This window comes from Podarcis liolepis (genome assembly GCF_965112155.1).
Source record: "Podarcis liolepis genome assembly, chromosome: 2".
Classification (NCBI taxonomy): Eukaryota; Metazoa; Chordata; class Lepidosauria; order Squamata; family Lacertidae; genus Podarcis; species Podarcis liolepis.
Window position 1 is genome coordinate 5,783,184 of NC_139555.1, and position 16,286 is coordinate 5,799,469.

Here is a 16,286-nt window from a genome sequence, read left to right on the forward strand (position 1 = left end):
CTGTTGAAATGGAACACACAGGATGAAACAGTTAAATCGGCTATGATCAAGTGGGCTCAGGATGTTGGACATAACATTATGTCAGCTGACTGGGAATGGTTATGGAACACCGGTATTAAATTTACGGCATGTAATGCCTTAAAGGAAAACATTATGAAAATGGTATACAGGTGGTACATGACCCCAGTCAAGCTGGCAAAAATCTATCATTTGCCCGATAATAAATGTTGGAAGTGTAAAGAGACTGAAGGTACCTTTTATCACCTTTGGTGGACATGCCCGAAGATTAAGGCCTTCTGGGAAATGATCTACAATGAAATGAAAAAGGTACTTAAATGTACCTTTCCTAAAAAACCAGAGGCCTTTCTCTTGGGCATTGTCGGCCAATTGGTGACAAAGAAAGATAGAACTTTTTTTATGTATGCCACAACAGCAGCAAGAATACTCATCGCAAAGTATTGGAAGACACAAGATTTACCCACTGTGGAAGAATGGCAGATGAAAGTGATGGACTATATGACATTGGCCGAGATGACAGGCAGAATCCGTGACCAATGAAAAGAGACGGTGGAAGAGGAGTGGAAAAAATTTAAAAGCTACCTTAAGGACTACTATAAACTTAATGAATGCTAAAATGTTGTGGTTCCCAGAAGCAAAAGGGTACAGGGATATAAGGTTAGACTATAAAAGAGGACTAAGATGATAGAGATTGGAAAGTAACAATTGGGAGTTGTTAGTTGAATTATGGACATTGGGATGCAGAGAGGGGGGGTATGGGGAAGTCCAAGAAAAGAGGTTTATGAAAATATGTTTGAAATTATACGTGTATGTTTGTCTTTTTTAATGTTTGTTTGTTTTTCTTAAAAATGTTGTAAAACCAATAAAAATTTTATAAAAACAAAACAAAAACAAAACAAAACAAAAAGGGCTGAAAGCCACACGTCTTGGTTGATACCGTATTTTTTGTTCTATAAGACTCACTTTTTCCCTCCTAAAAAGTAAGGGGAAATGTGTGTGCGTCTTATGGAGCGAATGCAGGCTGCGCAGCTATCCCAGAAGCCAGAACAGCAAGAGGGATTGCTGCTTTCACTGTGCAGCGATCCCTCTTGCTGTTCTGGCTTCTGAGATTCAGAATATTTTTTTTCCTTGTTTTCCTCCTCCAAAAACTAGGTACGTCTTGTGGTCTGGTGCGTCTTATAGAGCGAAAAATACGGTAATTAGAATCTCCTTCTGGACTGGAGTGACAGCTCTGCCCAGGAGGCAATGCAGGAAATGCTTATTTCCCCAAATGCTTATTTCCCAGCTACCTTGCAGTGCTTTGACAGCATCCTCCCTCCTCACAGTAGAACCCAAATTGAAGTTCATGTGGTTTCAAATCCAGGTCTTCTTGCCTGAAGGGCAGAGTGGGGAATGCTGCAGCCTTTAGCTCTTCGTGGCTTTATTATACCCAGAAGCTGCTCCTAGTATCAGTTTTCAGCGTGAAGCTCTGGAACAGGGCTGTTCTGGTAGCTGAGGGCACCACAAGCCATTCATGATTGTATTGGAGTGAGTCATGTTTGGTTTTATTTTTAGAGATTTCTTAAATTTCCTGCAAATGAACACTTCCTTGGCTTGGTAGAGGAGATATTGCAGGCACATTGTACTGCTTTTATAGTCCAAAAGTGGCACACATGCTTTCAAAAAAGCTATAAATAAATGTCCTAATTTCCTCCTTGTATGAAGGAGACGTGGTGGCTCTCCTCTTTTCCCTTACTCTCTTGAATTTCTTACTGCAGTACAGGGAAATACTATTGAGCATGCCTGAGTCTTTTACCAAAAAGTGAGGAGCGTTATAAACTCCTAGACTGGCTGGTGCAGGGTTGGAGAGCAAGGACCTTGAATGAGGCAAGGGCCTGGAAGGGCTCAGCCCTCCTGGCCTTCAAATTTAACTACAAGGAGTAACTCCCCTGGCTACCACCCTGTGCCTATGGCAAGGGGGAGTCATGCTTCATCTAGATGTTATCAAGGATGGAGAAAAGCGAGAGACATAGAAAAATCACTGAGTACCTTGATCTTCATCTGGTGTGTCACACCAGAGAGGGAAGCAGAAAGGAAAGGATAAAGACAGGGAGACAGAGAGGAAGACACATGTAGGCTAAAGGATATAAAAGCATGATTTATTTATTTTTGCTGCATTCCGGTTCACCAGGAGCGGGTAACCTTTTGGGCACAAGTGTAGGGGTGCCATATTTCAAAAAGTAAAAACCAGGACATCCCGAAAGTTGTTGAGTTCCTTTCCTTACAAAAACGCCCAAAAAACCCGTGATTTTTTTATTGACTTGTCTAAGATCCAGGACAAAGTGTCACATTTCGAAAATCCCCCCCGGATGTCAATTCCACCTTTGAAATCCAGACGTATGACAGCCCTACACAAGGGAAACCTTTGCAGCCTTGGCTAACCTTCTGAGGGCCACTAGTGGGTGTGGCCACCTCTCATGCACATTCTCACATGCACACTCAGGCAGGACACAGATGGCCGCACAGAACACACAGAGTGGGGTTACTAGCCCCTCTCCATTAATCAAAGGGTTGGTTTGATGATCAAGCAGAGAGGGCAATGTGCATGCCCATCAGTGGACTGGGATGCGCCCACCTCAGCACTGTGTCTACTTCTGGGGGAATCTTTCTTTCTTTCCTTCCTTCCTTCCTTCCTTCCTTCCTTCCTTCCTTCCTTCTTGACAAATTGACTGAACTGGAGTTAGTTAGCTGTCCCTTGCTATAAACTCCAACCTGAGAGAAAGTCTCATTGAACTTAAGGTCATCTCCTTCCGAGTAGGCAAGCTTAAGATTGCATTGTAAATATGGATCCATGTTGCACCTTTGACATTGAAGGGGGGCCGTTTCTTGAAAAGGTTAAAGGCCATTGGTTCATTTCAGTAATTTTATTCCTGGGTTTGGCATGTTTTTGATTAAAATACTGGACACTAGACAAGTCAGTAGATTATTGTGCTGTCCAGACCAGACCAGTTTGCCAGCCTGACCCATTACCCCTAAGTCAGCACATTGCTGAAAGTAACCAATATGCTCCTTGACAATCCCATGTCTTGCTTACACTTTCTCTTGAAAGAGGAAGTCCTTCCATGCTTCCCAGAATGTATTCCATGGAAGCAGTCCAAGAACTCCATCCACACCACCTGTCTCTCTGCTCCTCTCCTTAGAGCTCCATGAACCTCCCTCCTGACAAGGCTCGTCTCCTCCGACAATATGACAACGAGAAGAAATGGGACCTCATTTGCGACCAGGTAAGGTGGGGCTGGGGATGTGGGTGGCGCTGTGGTCTAAACCACAGAGCCTAGGGCTTGCCGACCAGAAGGTCAGCGGTTCGAATCCCCGCAACGGGGTGAGCTCCCGTTGCTCAGTCCCTGCTCCTGCCAACCTAGCAGTTCGAAAACGCATCAAAGTGCAAGTAGATAAATAGGTATCGCTCCGGCGAGAAGGTAAACGGCATTTCTGTGCGCTGTTCTGGTTCACCAGAGGCAGCTTAGTCATGCTGGCCACGTGACCCAGAAGCTGTACGCCGGCCCCCTCAGCCAATAAAGCGAGATAAGCGCCGCAACCCCACAGAGTTGGTCACAACTAGACCTAATGGTCAGGGGTCCCTTTACCTTTAAGGTAGGGCTGCCCTGTGGTTGTTGCTGATGGGGTGAGATTCCACTCTGTCATTAAAGCTACAAATCATATCATGGCAGAGGCTGATGACTCAGACAGGGTCACTGCCAGAAACAACTTCATCTCCCCTTGAGCTACAGTTCCTTGACTCCCTTTAAAAGAGCAGGCCACATCCCATTATCATAATGCATTTTTCCTACTTGACTGCTTAATTCTTTGTTGTTATGAGAATGGTATCCCTGTTACCCGCATGATTAACGGGAAAACGTAAACATCTGACCTCCATGTGGGCCTGTTTCAGGCCATAACATTATTTTAGCTATTTATATACTGCACAGTTACCAAAGTTTAAGCAATGGAAAAGCTATTTCATTTGATTTCGAGGTTGCTTCCATGCCGGGCATTTACTGTGGAGCGTAACTGTTTTGCTCATGTACTTTTCACGAGGCATCTGCACAGCACCATGACCAGAACATTTGGCTCCTGTGCATTCTGCCACCTACCTGCTGAGCTCGGAAAAGTCTACAGTCCCCTAGCTAAGTGTATAGACACACCCAGCTACCCATAATACACTGTGATACGATTCCTCCCTGTCTAATCAAGAAACCTACAAAATTTAGGTTGAGGAGAAGAGAGTGGGGTGAAATTGTCCCTCCATTTATTTTCAGTCACCCCCTGTTCCTATACATTTAACATCAGCTTGATCTGAAGATATTAGCAAGTGATAATCCTTATCCCTATGTTATAAGCAACTTGGAGGTTCTTGCAGATCAAGGTGCTGATAATGGCATAGGAGTGGTCCATGTCATTCTTTCCTAGTCAGTTGACAAATCCTATTAGCAGCTCTTTGTGCCGCTGCAACAGTAGCAGCCAGCATGGGTATCTCTGTGTGTTGCTGTCCTCTTAAGTTCTCTCAGGTCCCAGCCAGCATAGCCAGCGGTCAGGACTGATGGAGGGCATTAGGTTAGGTGCCCCTGCTCTTTAAGGGAGGCCTAGCAGATATGTGGGTTCATCATCCAGGTTACAGCGATGCATTTGTAGTAATAAACCAAGAGCCTATGTTCCATAAATCACCTTGGAGCCTATGTTCCATAAATCACCTTGGACAGTGACTGGGGAATCATGGAATAACGTTTTTCTCCGCCTGTGGGTTCCCAGCAGATGATGTGGCTTTAGACCGATCCAAAACCATGAGAGGGAGACCATAGGTTCTTACAGCCCAGTTCTGTGTAGGCTTATTTAGAAGTTAAGTAAATTCCCTTGAGTGCAGTGGGGCTTGCCTAAGGTTGCAATCCTAAGGGAAAAGGTGCAGATTTTGCTAGCATTTGAGCAAGACAAAAGGCCACAGAAGAGAATGTACCGTATTTTTCGCTCTATGGGACTCACTTTTCCCCCTCCAAAAATGAAGGGGAAATGTGTGTGCGTCCTATGGAGCGAATGCAGGCTTTCGCTGAAGCCTGGAGTGCAAGAGCGGTTGGTGTTCACCAACCCTCTCGCTCTCAAGGCTTCAGGAAGCTGTCCGCAAGCCTTCGGAGCGCGGCGGGAGTTCCTACCAGGCTCAGAAGGCTTGCGGATAGCAGCAAGCTCCGGGAGCAAAGGAGAGGTTGTGCGCAACCTCGCCGCCACTCCCAGACCCATTCTGGGGGCTGGAGTCGGGGGAAACTCGGGCTTCCCCCACCCCAGCCCCACGGCTAAAAACGAAGCCAAGACAGTGAGTGGGATCCATCTCGCTGTCTTGGCTTCTTTGCTCTTTGTGCCTGGGGGGGGGAAATAATTTTTTCCCCTTTATTCCCCCCCCCCAAAAAAAAACCTAGGTGCGCCCTATGGTCCAGTGCGCCCTATGGAGTGAAAAATACTGTATATGGGTGGAGCAGAGAGTGGAAATGGCTTTCCTTTCAAGCTTATTAGATATACAGGCATAAAGGAGCATCTGGAATTCAGATTACCCAGGAAGAGCAGGCCAGCAGACAGCGTTGTCATTGGGGCAAGTCAGGGCAACACTAAGGCTTGCTATGTTAACAAATAAATAGTGGGGACCTTTCCCCTGTGGTGACCTAGGCCAGCATTTCCCAACCTTGGGCCTCCAGCTGTTTTTGGACTACAACTCCCATAATCCTCAGCTAGCAAGACCAGTGGTCAGGGATGATGCGAATTGTAGTTCGAAAACAGCTGGAGGCCCACGGTTGGGAAACACTGACCTAGGCCAAGCTTGGCTCTGTGCTTTTGAAGACCTAACAATCATTATTCCTTCCCTCTGCTTCTTTCTTCTTTCTTCCTCTTCCCTGCCCACCCTTGACCTGGAACAGGAACGATTTCAGGTGAAGAACCCACCCCACACATACATTCAGAAACTGAAGAGCTTCCTTGACCCAGGAGTCACCCGGAAGGTAAGACGCTCAGAATATTTAATGTATGCAAGTTCCATTCACAGATTACTTAAAATGGTTTACAAGACTGGAAACATCAAACAAAGCATTGGCCATGCCATGTGACAGTGATGCCCTCCAGGGCAGCCCACTCAGGGCATGTTGCCACAAGAGGAACAACCTCCCTTCTCCTCCCCCAGCCCACTGCTCTGGGAATTCTCCAAACACACACCCCTGAGCCAAAATGGAGGGGGAAGTGCTAGCAGGACTCCCATGTGCTGTCTCCCACTAGCACAGCTACTTGGTTGGCACCAAGGCTGTTGCTCTCCCTTTGTTAATACCACTACCAGACTAGGGTGAGGCGGTCCTTCCATTTGAGGATTTCTTCAAATAGAGGCCTTAAAACAGAACATGAAGCTATCCTAGGCCAAGATATCACTTGCCCAGGCAGGGCCCTTTCCAATGAGACAAGATACTCATCCTGAAAAGCAAACTCTGGGGCTAGGCTTTATAGCAGAGGTGGAAAACCTGTGGCCCTGCAGGTGTTATTGGACTCAAACGTCCATCAGCCAGCATGGTCTTTGGTCAGGGGTGATGGGAATTGTAGTCTGGTACAACTGGAAGGTGCCAAGATGGCTACTCCTGGTCTGTGCCATAGTAAGGAATCTCACAGGCCCTCCAGTTCTTGCAGAAGGAGTATTATTTCTATAAAGAACAAGGGGTATAGGAGAATATAAGCAGGGACTGGAATTAAACACAGAGAAGGAGGTACGAAAATAACGGATGCATTTAACCCGATGGTTGATCCTAGCCTCATATGCAAGCTTGATTGTAGATGAGGAAGGTAAATTGGTTGTATCCTGCCAGTAAAGTGTGGTCTTTATGCTTGTAGAAGTTCCGTCGGAGGGTGCAGGAATCCACCAAAGTGCTGAGGGAGCTGGAGATCTCTCTAAGGACCAACCACATTGGGTAAGTCATTGGTGGACCCTGTCTGGGTCTGAGATATTGCTGCTCTAACTTGCTCTGCATCAGCCTTCTTTAGCCTTGGTGCACACAGTGTTCTGAGGACTGCTCAAGGCTTCTCTTGCCTTAAGGCAGTCACCAGATCCTGCCAACATTACGTGGATGTGTGTGTCTTTGTTTATTGGCTGTTTATTGGCCTTTCCGAAATGCGAGCAACAAGATCCATGTTGGAGGCGAACTAAGCAGTGAGAACTAGAGGCTTCAGTCGACACCCAAGTTATGTGGGGCATGAGCCAGCTATTTTTAAACCCCTTGAGATCCAATGGCAATGTTTAGCACATGCCCAGATTTCTCCCACTGAAGTCAATGGGATTTTAAAGCACTTAATTTTGAGTGGATCATGCATGCTGTGTGTAGCCGGGGGCAGGAGATTTACTGTGTGTGCAAATGGGTTAATAAAGTGGTGCATTTTCCCAACTTGACTTTGTTCTTTCTCTGTTTTCAGTGTGTGTGTGTGTGTGTGTGTGTGTGTGTGTGTGTGAGAGAGAGAGAGAGAGAGAGAGAGAGAGAGAGAGAGAGAGAGAATAAGCACCTTCTTCTTAATTTGGGTTATATAATTATGATGGTTTCTATAATTCAAGAAGCTGTATAGGTTTTGGCTAATACGTGAATTCCCAGGTGAAATGCAGCTGCTGAGGAAGAGGTGTGGAGTTTTAGCAGTCTTCTCAACATCAGTTAATTTCTGGAATTTACCCAAGGTGGGGTGATACGGATTAGATAGCTTTAAAATGGGCATTAGACAGATCCATAGAGGTTGAATCTTTTGATGGCTACTAGTCATGATAGTTTCCGTGTGCTGCGCTGGTGCTGGCTCACCAGCTGCAGCTTCGTCACGCTGGCCACGTGACCCGGAAGTGTCTTCGGACGGCGCCGGCTCACGGCCTCTTGAGCGAGATGAGCACGCAACCCTAGAGTCGGACACGACTGGCCCGTACGGGCAGGGGTACCTTTACCTTTACCTTTACTAGTCATGATAGTTATATGGACTCCCCAGATTGGTGGTAGCAGGAGATATGCCACTCAATACCAGTAGCAGGTTGGGAACATTGGACAAAAAAACCCTCTTTTGTAAAATTCCCGGAAGTGCATAAGCTAAGTAAGCTACAGCTTAGGGCCCCAGGTTCTTAAAGGGCCTCCAAAGACATTTTTTAGAAAAACTAAATTTCAAGTTTTACCTAAGTGGTTAAAAAATTAATGGGCTTCTTCCTATATATATGTTTTAATTAGTGTGTTATCTTTTCGTTGCATCCTAACCTATGTATTGGTATATATGCAAATATGAACCTTTATCATTTCTGCTTTCAATGTCCTTTCTGTTGTGTTCTTTGTCTTCTGTTCCAAAACCTTTAAAAAAGAAGTAAATGGGAGGAAGTTAAGAAAGAGGTGGAGACATCTTTTGGTGGTGCTTTGGGGCCTCTTAAACTTGAGATAGCTTAGGGTTCAGCATGTCTGCTGGTTGGCTGCTGTAGGAAGCCAGATGCTTCACTCACTGGCCCTTTGACCTGATCCGTTTGGGCTTTTAATGTCCAACTGTCCTAGGAATCAGTCCAACGAAGCAGAAAATGGTCCACCTGGGTGATGGTCCATTTGACAGGCAGGCCAAGAAAAGCAAGAAAAGAAAAAAGGAGGGTGGGTTAGATGAGGACGTTCTTCTTCAACGCTTCCCCTCGGCCTGCTGATAATGCTCTAGCCTGCCCGAGAGGCCCCTATCCTCCCCAAAGTTCCCATGCCTTCTGTTGTGAGCTAGGAAATGCGCCGCTATCGCCACCTGTCCTGGCTCCAGCTGGAAGGGAAACGCCGGCAAGAGCAGGAAGCCAAACTGTTCCTGTCCTTAGTTTCTGGTCACTGCCGGCCGGGCGGGACTTCCTCAGGGTGGCTGGAGCTGACACGGGGAGGGGTTGCTTAGTCAGCAAGACTGGTCTAGGCCATGAAAGAGCGGCAGTTTGGGTGTGAGAGTCAATAACAAAGAAGGGGGGGCTGCTAAATGCTGGGGATGAGAGATTGTGAGCGAGAGCGAAATATTTTGAGGTGTCGTTAGGGTTTTCCATGAAATGGGGATGGTGGCGTCTGTGGATTCGTGGTGGAGAATCATACAACTGTAGTGCCAAAAGAGGCCTCAAGAAGGTTATCTGTTCCAAAGCCTTTCTCCCAGACATTAAAATAGGCACCTATCCACCACAAGGTCACAGGCTCTATTATCTTCTAGATTTTAGCAGGCAGTTGACGGAGAGCAAAGGGGGCCAAAATCTACTGACGCAGAGGAACAAGGAACGTGTTCAGTAAAGTGCACCCGAATATGTGGCCAGGTCACTTGTTCTGCAAAAGTGCAACTCTGCCTCCCCCAACCTACTGCAAAAGTCATTTGCTAATATTATCTGCAAATTAAACCTTTTCCATGTAGCCCATAATATTAGCAACTGATATTTAGTCATAGACATTGGTAATGGCCAGCCATTTATATGAAAGCCAACTCACAATATTCTGTCACAAATGGGTGTGGCCAAGAAATGGAACTGGATGTGTGCTGAATTTTCGAGGGTTTCACTTTTCACATCTTTCTAGAACAGTAGCTTTGCTCAGCATCCCTCCAGACAGCCTTTTTATTGTGCATTTATGCTGATTCTTATGAATGATATTGTTGGAGTGATTATATATAAGAACCCCTCTTTCACACCTGCAAAAGGTTTTGGGCGGACATTCTACCTTGTTTCCAATCACCACATGTCCCGTGACTTCCTGCTGAAACCCTGCAGTTCTTTTATACCACAAATTGTTGGTTTATTTTTGTTGTGCTTTTGTCGCGCTATAGCACAAGGGTGCCCCTCCAGACAGAAATAATACGATACAATTGGGGAAGTACCACAGAACAACTAATAAAGCAGGATGATGTCTGGAAGGCCCAATATAAACCCAGCCCTAATGCACCATTATTGTATCAATGCCAGCTCAGACACTCTTTTAAAAATTTTTTTTTATTAATTTTCCAACAAAAGAAATAATACATATAACACCACATTACAACTTTTACAAATTTTCTCTTTTGGACTTCCTCCAGCCTCTCTGACAATCATCCAAATTTAACTTTTTCAAATACACATTTCCTAAATCTGCTATTGCCTTTTAGCATATCTTTACACATTTGTTTTTCTTTTTTACAACACTTCTCAAACTTTTACAGAGCTTCTTGAAATGCCACTAGCGTTATTCTCTCGTCGCTTATACATTCCAAATAATCAACAAACTTGCCCCAGTCCTCAATGAACTCTTGATCACGTAGATATCTAATCTTCCCTGTCAGTTTATCAAGTTCTGCATAGTCCATCAGCTTCATTCTCCACTCCTCTAATGTTGGTAATTGTTCCTGTTTCCATTTCTGGGCCAATAATATTCTTGCCGCTGTTACTGCATATTGGAAAAGTTTACAGTCCTTTCTATTTATTTTGTTTCCTATTATACCTAAAAGAAAAGCCTCTGGTTTCTTAACAAATGTATATTTCAACATTTTTTTCAATTCATTATACATCAACTCCCAGAAGCTCTTCACTTTCTTACATTCCCACCACATGTGATAAAATGTACCATCCTTTTCTTTGCATTTCCAACACTTCTTACATGTTTTATACATTTTTGCAAGTTTTACAGGTGTAATATACCATCTATAAATCATTTTCATAACATTTTCCTTTAACGTAGTACATGCAGTAAATTTAATATTTTCATTCCATAATTTTAACCAATCATTGAACTGTATATTGTATCCAAAATCTCTGGCCCATTGTATCATAACTGATTTAACTTCTTCGTCCTTTGTGTGCCATTCCAGCAGTATTTTATACATTTTATATAAAATTTTATATTCATTATTTAATATTTCTGTTTGGAATTTAGAATCTTTCTCTGCAAAACCATATTCCTTAAAGTCTTTTTTAAACATTTCATCTATCTGAAAATAATGCAACCAATCATATACATATTCTTTTACTTCTTCATAAGGTTTCATTTCCCATCTCCCCCCTTCTTTAACAATCAAATTTCCATATGTAATCCAGTTCCTTCTCATATTGATTTTTTTAACACTCATAACCTCTAACGGAGATAACCAGTGTGGAGTTTTTGGCTCAAGTAGGTTTTTATACCTATCCCATATTTCTATCAACGATCTTCGGAAGATGTGGTTCTCAAATCCTTTATGAATTTTCTTCTTTTCAGAGCATAAGTATGCGTGCCAACCAAATCTGTTATCAAAACCTCCTAAATCTAACAATGCTGTATTTTCTAATTTTATCCATTCCTTTAACCAACAGAGACATGATGCTTCATAATATAATTTCAAGTCTGGCAGGGCGAAACCTCCTTTTTCTTTAGCATCTGTTAATAATTTAAATTTAATTCTTGGCTTCTTACCCTGCCATATATACCTTGAAATTACTCTTTGCCATTCTTTAAAAATCACAATCCCCTTGATTATTGGAATTGTCTGAAACAGAAATAACATATTTGGCAGTACGCTTATCTTTATTGTTGAGATCCTTCCCCATAACGATAATTTCATTCGTCCCCACACCTCCAGAACTTTATTAATTGCCTTCCACACTGGCATATAGTTATTCTGATACAAATCAATATTCTTGGGAGTTATCCAAATACCCAAATATTTCACTTTCTTCACCACTTCTATACCTATTTGTTGTTGCATTCTTCCTATCATATCTTGATCCATGTTCTTAGCAATTATTTTAGTCTTTTTCTTATTCAATATAAACCCTGCCACTTGACCAAATCTTTCCACCTCTGCAAGGATATTTTTTGCACTTTCCGAAGATTCTTCAACTGTTAAAACCAGATCATCGGCAAAGGCTTTAACCTTATATTCATTCCGGCCTATTGCAACCCCTTTTATTGCTTCATTTTCCCTTATAGATTTTTAAAAAACTCCCAGGACCACAATAAATAACAATGGCGAAAGTGGACACCCTTGTCTCATACCTTTAGCTATCCCTATTTCTTCCATAATCACATTATTTACAATTAACAGCTTTTTGTTCTGTATAAATTGCCTTTATCCCATTAAGATAAAGGCAGCTCAGACACTCTTAGTATTGCAGGAGCAGGGATATTAGCCTTAGGCAAGCAACTATCTCTACTCCCTGTGCATCATGCTAGGGTGCTAAGGTTAGGAGTCTCTAATGCAGCGTGTGTGTAATATTGGTCTACCTTTTAAAGGTAAAGGACCCCTGACCATTAGGTCCAGTCGCGGATCACTCTGGGGTTGTGGCGCTTATCTCGCTTTATTGGCCGAGGGAGCCGGCGTACAGCTTCTGGGTCATGTGGCCAGCATGACTAAGCCGCTTTCTGGTGAAACCAGAGCAGTGCACGGAAACGCCGTTTACCTTCCCGCCGGAGTGGTACCTATTTATCTACTTGCACTTTGATGTGCTTTCAAACTGCTAGGTTGGCAGGAGCAGGGACCGAGCAACGGGAGCTCACCCCGTTGCGGGGATTCGAACCACCGACCTTCTGATTGGCAAGCCCTAGGCTCTGTGGTTTAGACCACAGCGCCACCTGTGTCCTGGCCTACCTTTTAGGACTGTTTTAAAGATTAATGTGGTAGAGTGTGTGGATCACTTTGCACGATTAAATAAAGCACCATGTATACCTAATTTATTCTAATTACTACTAGAACCACAAAGGGTTTGTTGTGGAAATTACAAAGATAAACACTGACTGGAACTAAAAGTATGAAATTGTTTATAAGAGTCATAAGGAATAAATTACAGTGCCTCCTGCAAGTCAGTAAGAAAGGAATGCATCTTTTGTTAAAAGTAGGTATGTGTAAAACTCTTTTTGCTTTATAACAGTGCAAGCATACATGGGAGTTCTTTTTGGGACTATTCCTGATACAGTGGTGCCTCGCAAAACGAAAAGAATCCGTTCTGTGATTCTCTTCGTCTAGCGTTTTCTTTCGTCTTGCGAAGCAAGCCCATTGAAGGATTAGCGGATTAGCGCTATTAGCGGCTTTTAGGGGCTTTTAGCGGCTTATCTGCTGATCGGATCAGCTGATAAGCGGCTTAGCGCTATTAGGGGCTTTTAGCAGCTTATCTGCTGATCGGATCAGCTGATAAGCGGCTTAGCGGCTTAGAAAAGGGGGGGGGGGAAGGAAGAAAAAAACCAGCAGGAACTCGCAAGACATTGTTGTCTTGCGAAGCAAGCCCATAGGAGATTTGTTTTGCGAAGCACCTCCAAAACGGAAAACTCTTTTGTCTAGCGAGTTTTCCGTCTTGCGAGGCATTCGTCTTGCGCGGCACCACTGTATTCAGCTATTGAAGAGGAACAGGATAAACAAGCCAGCTTATATTCCACATGCAAAATTGCAGAAAGCAGTGAGCAGTGTTGGCTGCACATTACAACAGAATTTTGCACTTACTTTAAAACAAAGAAGGAGCCGGTCCTTAAGCCTGCAAAAAAAGGCTTGAGAGTTTGTGGGAAATGTCCGATCAAACTGGCGACAGGAATGATGGTCACAGTGCTGGAGTAGCTGCGGAGGATTGACAGCCGTCATGACATCCAGCTTCAGTGCCATGCCTATCTGTTTGTCCCTCCCCTTGACTATCAGAAGTGGAATAAATTATGCAAAATGAGCATATGTTTTGCATACCGCAACTTGATTTGCATAATCTGTACAGCTGCTGCTTTCAGCTTTTCAAGGAGCAGAACGTGAGCTAACTTGGTACACAACATTGAGGAGTGTTGCTGTTTTAAGCTATGACAAGAATATAGTCTGAAAAGCAGGCTGGGTTTGGAGATAGCGTTGCACTTTTGATGGGAAGAGCCTTTTCTTAGGAATGTGTGATTAGGATTGGGGAGGGACAACAGGGAGAAGGGCAGGCGCTCGGAGCGTGATCCTTGGGGTGAGAATAGGAATGTTGCAAAGCGCACAAGGGAGTCCCTGTGTTCATCTTTGAAATGCCGAGGGGGGAATGTTCTTGCATGCAAACATCCCTAATCTGCTACAAACAGTCAGCCTGCCCTTGAGAAAAGTCCCTCTGTTTTTCAGGAACTTACTTTTTCTTTCCCGTAAGCAGCGCAGCCTTGCCTATTCAACCCAGTAATCCTTCTGGAGGGAGGGAGGCAGTTCCAGAAGCGCAACCCAGTATGGGCATATTCTAGAACAGTAGTGACATATGCAAACATCAGAGAGTCATGGGTCACTCGCTTCAGGCATCTGGAGCTATGTTTTCCCTGCAGGCAGCCATGGCGTGGCGCCTCTTTTGCTCCTGTTTCTCCCCACGTAACACAGAGGAGACTGGATTGTGTGGGTCCAACAGTACAACAGTGGCGCCCGCCCTGTGGAACGCCCTCCCACCAGATGTCAAAGAGAACAACAACTACCAGGCTTTTAGAAGACATCTGAAGGCAGCCCTGTTTCGGGAAGCTTTTAATGTTTGATGTATTATAGTATTTTAATATTCTTTTGGAAGCCGCCCAGAGTGGCTGGGGAAGCCCAGCCAGATGGGCGGGGTGTAAATAAATTATTGTTGTTGTTGTTGTTGTTGTTGTTGTTATTATTATTATTATTATTATTATTATTACTACTACTACTACATTCAACACTACTCCTGTTTAGCCATTTGGTCCTTCCTAAGCCTGTGACACACTCTCTCTCTCTCTCTCTCTCTCTCTCTCTCTCTCTCACACACACACACACACACTCTCACACGTGTACATGTAGATATGCATGCACAGTCTTGTGTATTCACTCTCAGATGCAGCCAGGGACATGTAGACAGATTTGTCCCAGCATATGCACATGTGAAACTTCCTTAATCTTGTTCGACAATTGGTCCATCTACCGCAGCGTTATCTACTGGCAATAGGAATCCAGAACTTAGGGAGATAAGTCTTTCCTGAGAGATTTTCAACTTTTTGATCGTCACCCTGCAAAACGTGCTCTCTGCCATGGACCTACGGTCAGAGAATACAGGCATGCCAGCTCATAAGCACATAAAAGCATGCGCACCAACTCAGTTTCCTTTTATGCATACGCCCACGATCTCCTTTCCTGTACTAGAGCGTGGCTAGGATTGGGTTTGCCTTGGGCAGCTTTTGCTCCCACCTCTGTGCCCTTTAACCTCCAGCAAATGTGTTGAGGGCCCTAAAATAGCAGCCACTGGAGTCAGACAGGAAACACACAGGGGTGGAGGCAGGAGTTCAGACAGGCAGGAAATGGGCGGGAGTGTTGCTCCCCTGTCCCACAGAGAAAGAGAGAGAGAAAGAGAGGGAATGAGCATATGCATAGTTCCAGTATCCAGATGATTGATGGACGAAATCACATTCAACCACGACTACTTCTGGAAATAACATACACTGAACAACCAGCCTCCAAATAGATGGATGCACCCTCCTTCATATTCCAGAGTTGGCACACCTTCACAGAGAGAGAAACAAAACCACAGATACACAACCACACACGCACTCCTATACTGTATTCCTTTATTTCATACTCCACCTGGTTCAGTCCGATCCCTTGATGCAGATTGGCATCATATTCGTACCTTCATGTTCCTCCACAACTTGCACCAGAGTGAGAAGGATGGAGAGAGACGTCCCCAGCGAATGTCAAAGGGACTGCAAGGCTCTGAGCGAAACCCTCCCTGCCTAGCATAAAAAGATAACCACCCTGCCAGTTGCTTTATTTATCGGCAGCTGGGGATGCTGCAATCTCCCCACAACACACATTGGGTGGGCCATGGCTGGCTTCCTTCTGAGTTTTATCATGTTCATCTGTCTCCTTTGAACCCCCTCCAGTCTGTCCCTGCTGCAAAGGCACAGGGCCCCCAGACTGAATGAACACAATTCTGTAAATGAGCTGAACTTGATCTGTGTTATACAGAGTGAGGGAGCTGTTGATGTCTTGTGTCTCGTAGCCTCAGCTGTGTTTAAGGCTTGGAGGCAGGCAGTAGTCTGGGAGAGACATTGCTTGCATCCTACCATGTTCTGTCTGTCTGTCTGTCTTTTGCCACTCTACCAAATCTGGCCAAACAGGTTTGTTCAGGTTTTAGAAACATCATAACCCTCACCCTTTCTGCAGAACCTGATTAGAGCAGGTGAAAGCATCCACAACAAAGAGAGACCTTTCTTTGACACCATCTTAAACTATTTTGGAGGTGGAGGTGTTATCTGTCTCTAGCCTTTATGAGCTTGATGCAGCTCCAAGCTTGCCTTTTTGGATTGCTTCTTAAAAACAACAAT

General features: G+C 44.4%; 2 protein-coding genes and 1 long non-coding RNA gene across 4 annotated transcripts in view; 2 read left to right on the top strand and 1 right to left on the bottom strand.

The window, feature by feature from the left end:
* The window catches only part of ADCY6 (adenylate cyclase 6), a 934,310-nt gene that overhangs the window by 229,012 nt on the left and 689,012 nt on the right, over positions 1 to 16,286 (top strand). The window lies entirely within an intron of this gene.
* The window catches only part of FMNL3 (formin like 3), a 103,523-nt gene that overhangs the window by 45,534 nt on the left and 41,703 nt on the right, over positions 1 to 16,286 (top strand). The window contains 3 exon segments of the mRNA XM_083484459.1: positions 3,198 to 3,281; positions 5,955 to 6,035; positions 6,907 to 6,983. Coding sequence (XP_083340585.1) covers positions 3,198 to 3,281; positions 5,955 to 6,035; positions 6,907 to 6,983 — 242 coding nt within the window.
* Positions 9,994 to 15,686, bottom strand: LOC310698530. 2 transcript variants are annotated; one of them, XR_014521584.1, is made up of 3 exons: positions 15,544 to 15,559; positions 13,462 to 13,638; positions 9,994 to 10,493 (listed from the first exon to the last, which is right to left on the bottom strand). It is a non-coding gene; the product is annotated as an uncharacterized lncRNA (long non-coding RNA). The 2 variants fall into 2 exon arrangements; XR_014521583.1 differs by lacking the exon at positions 13,462 to 13,638 and having other exon boundaries at positions 15,544 to 15,686.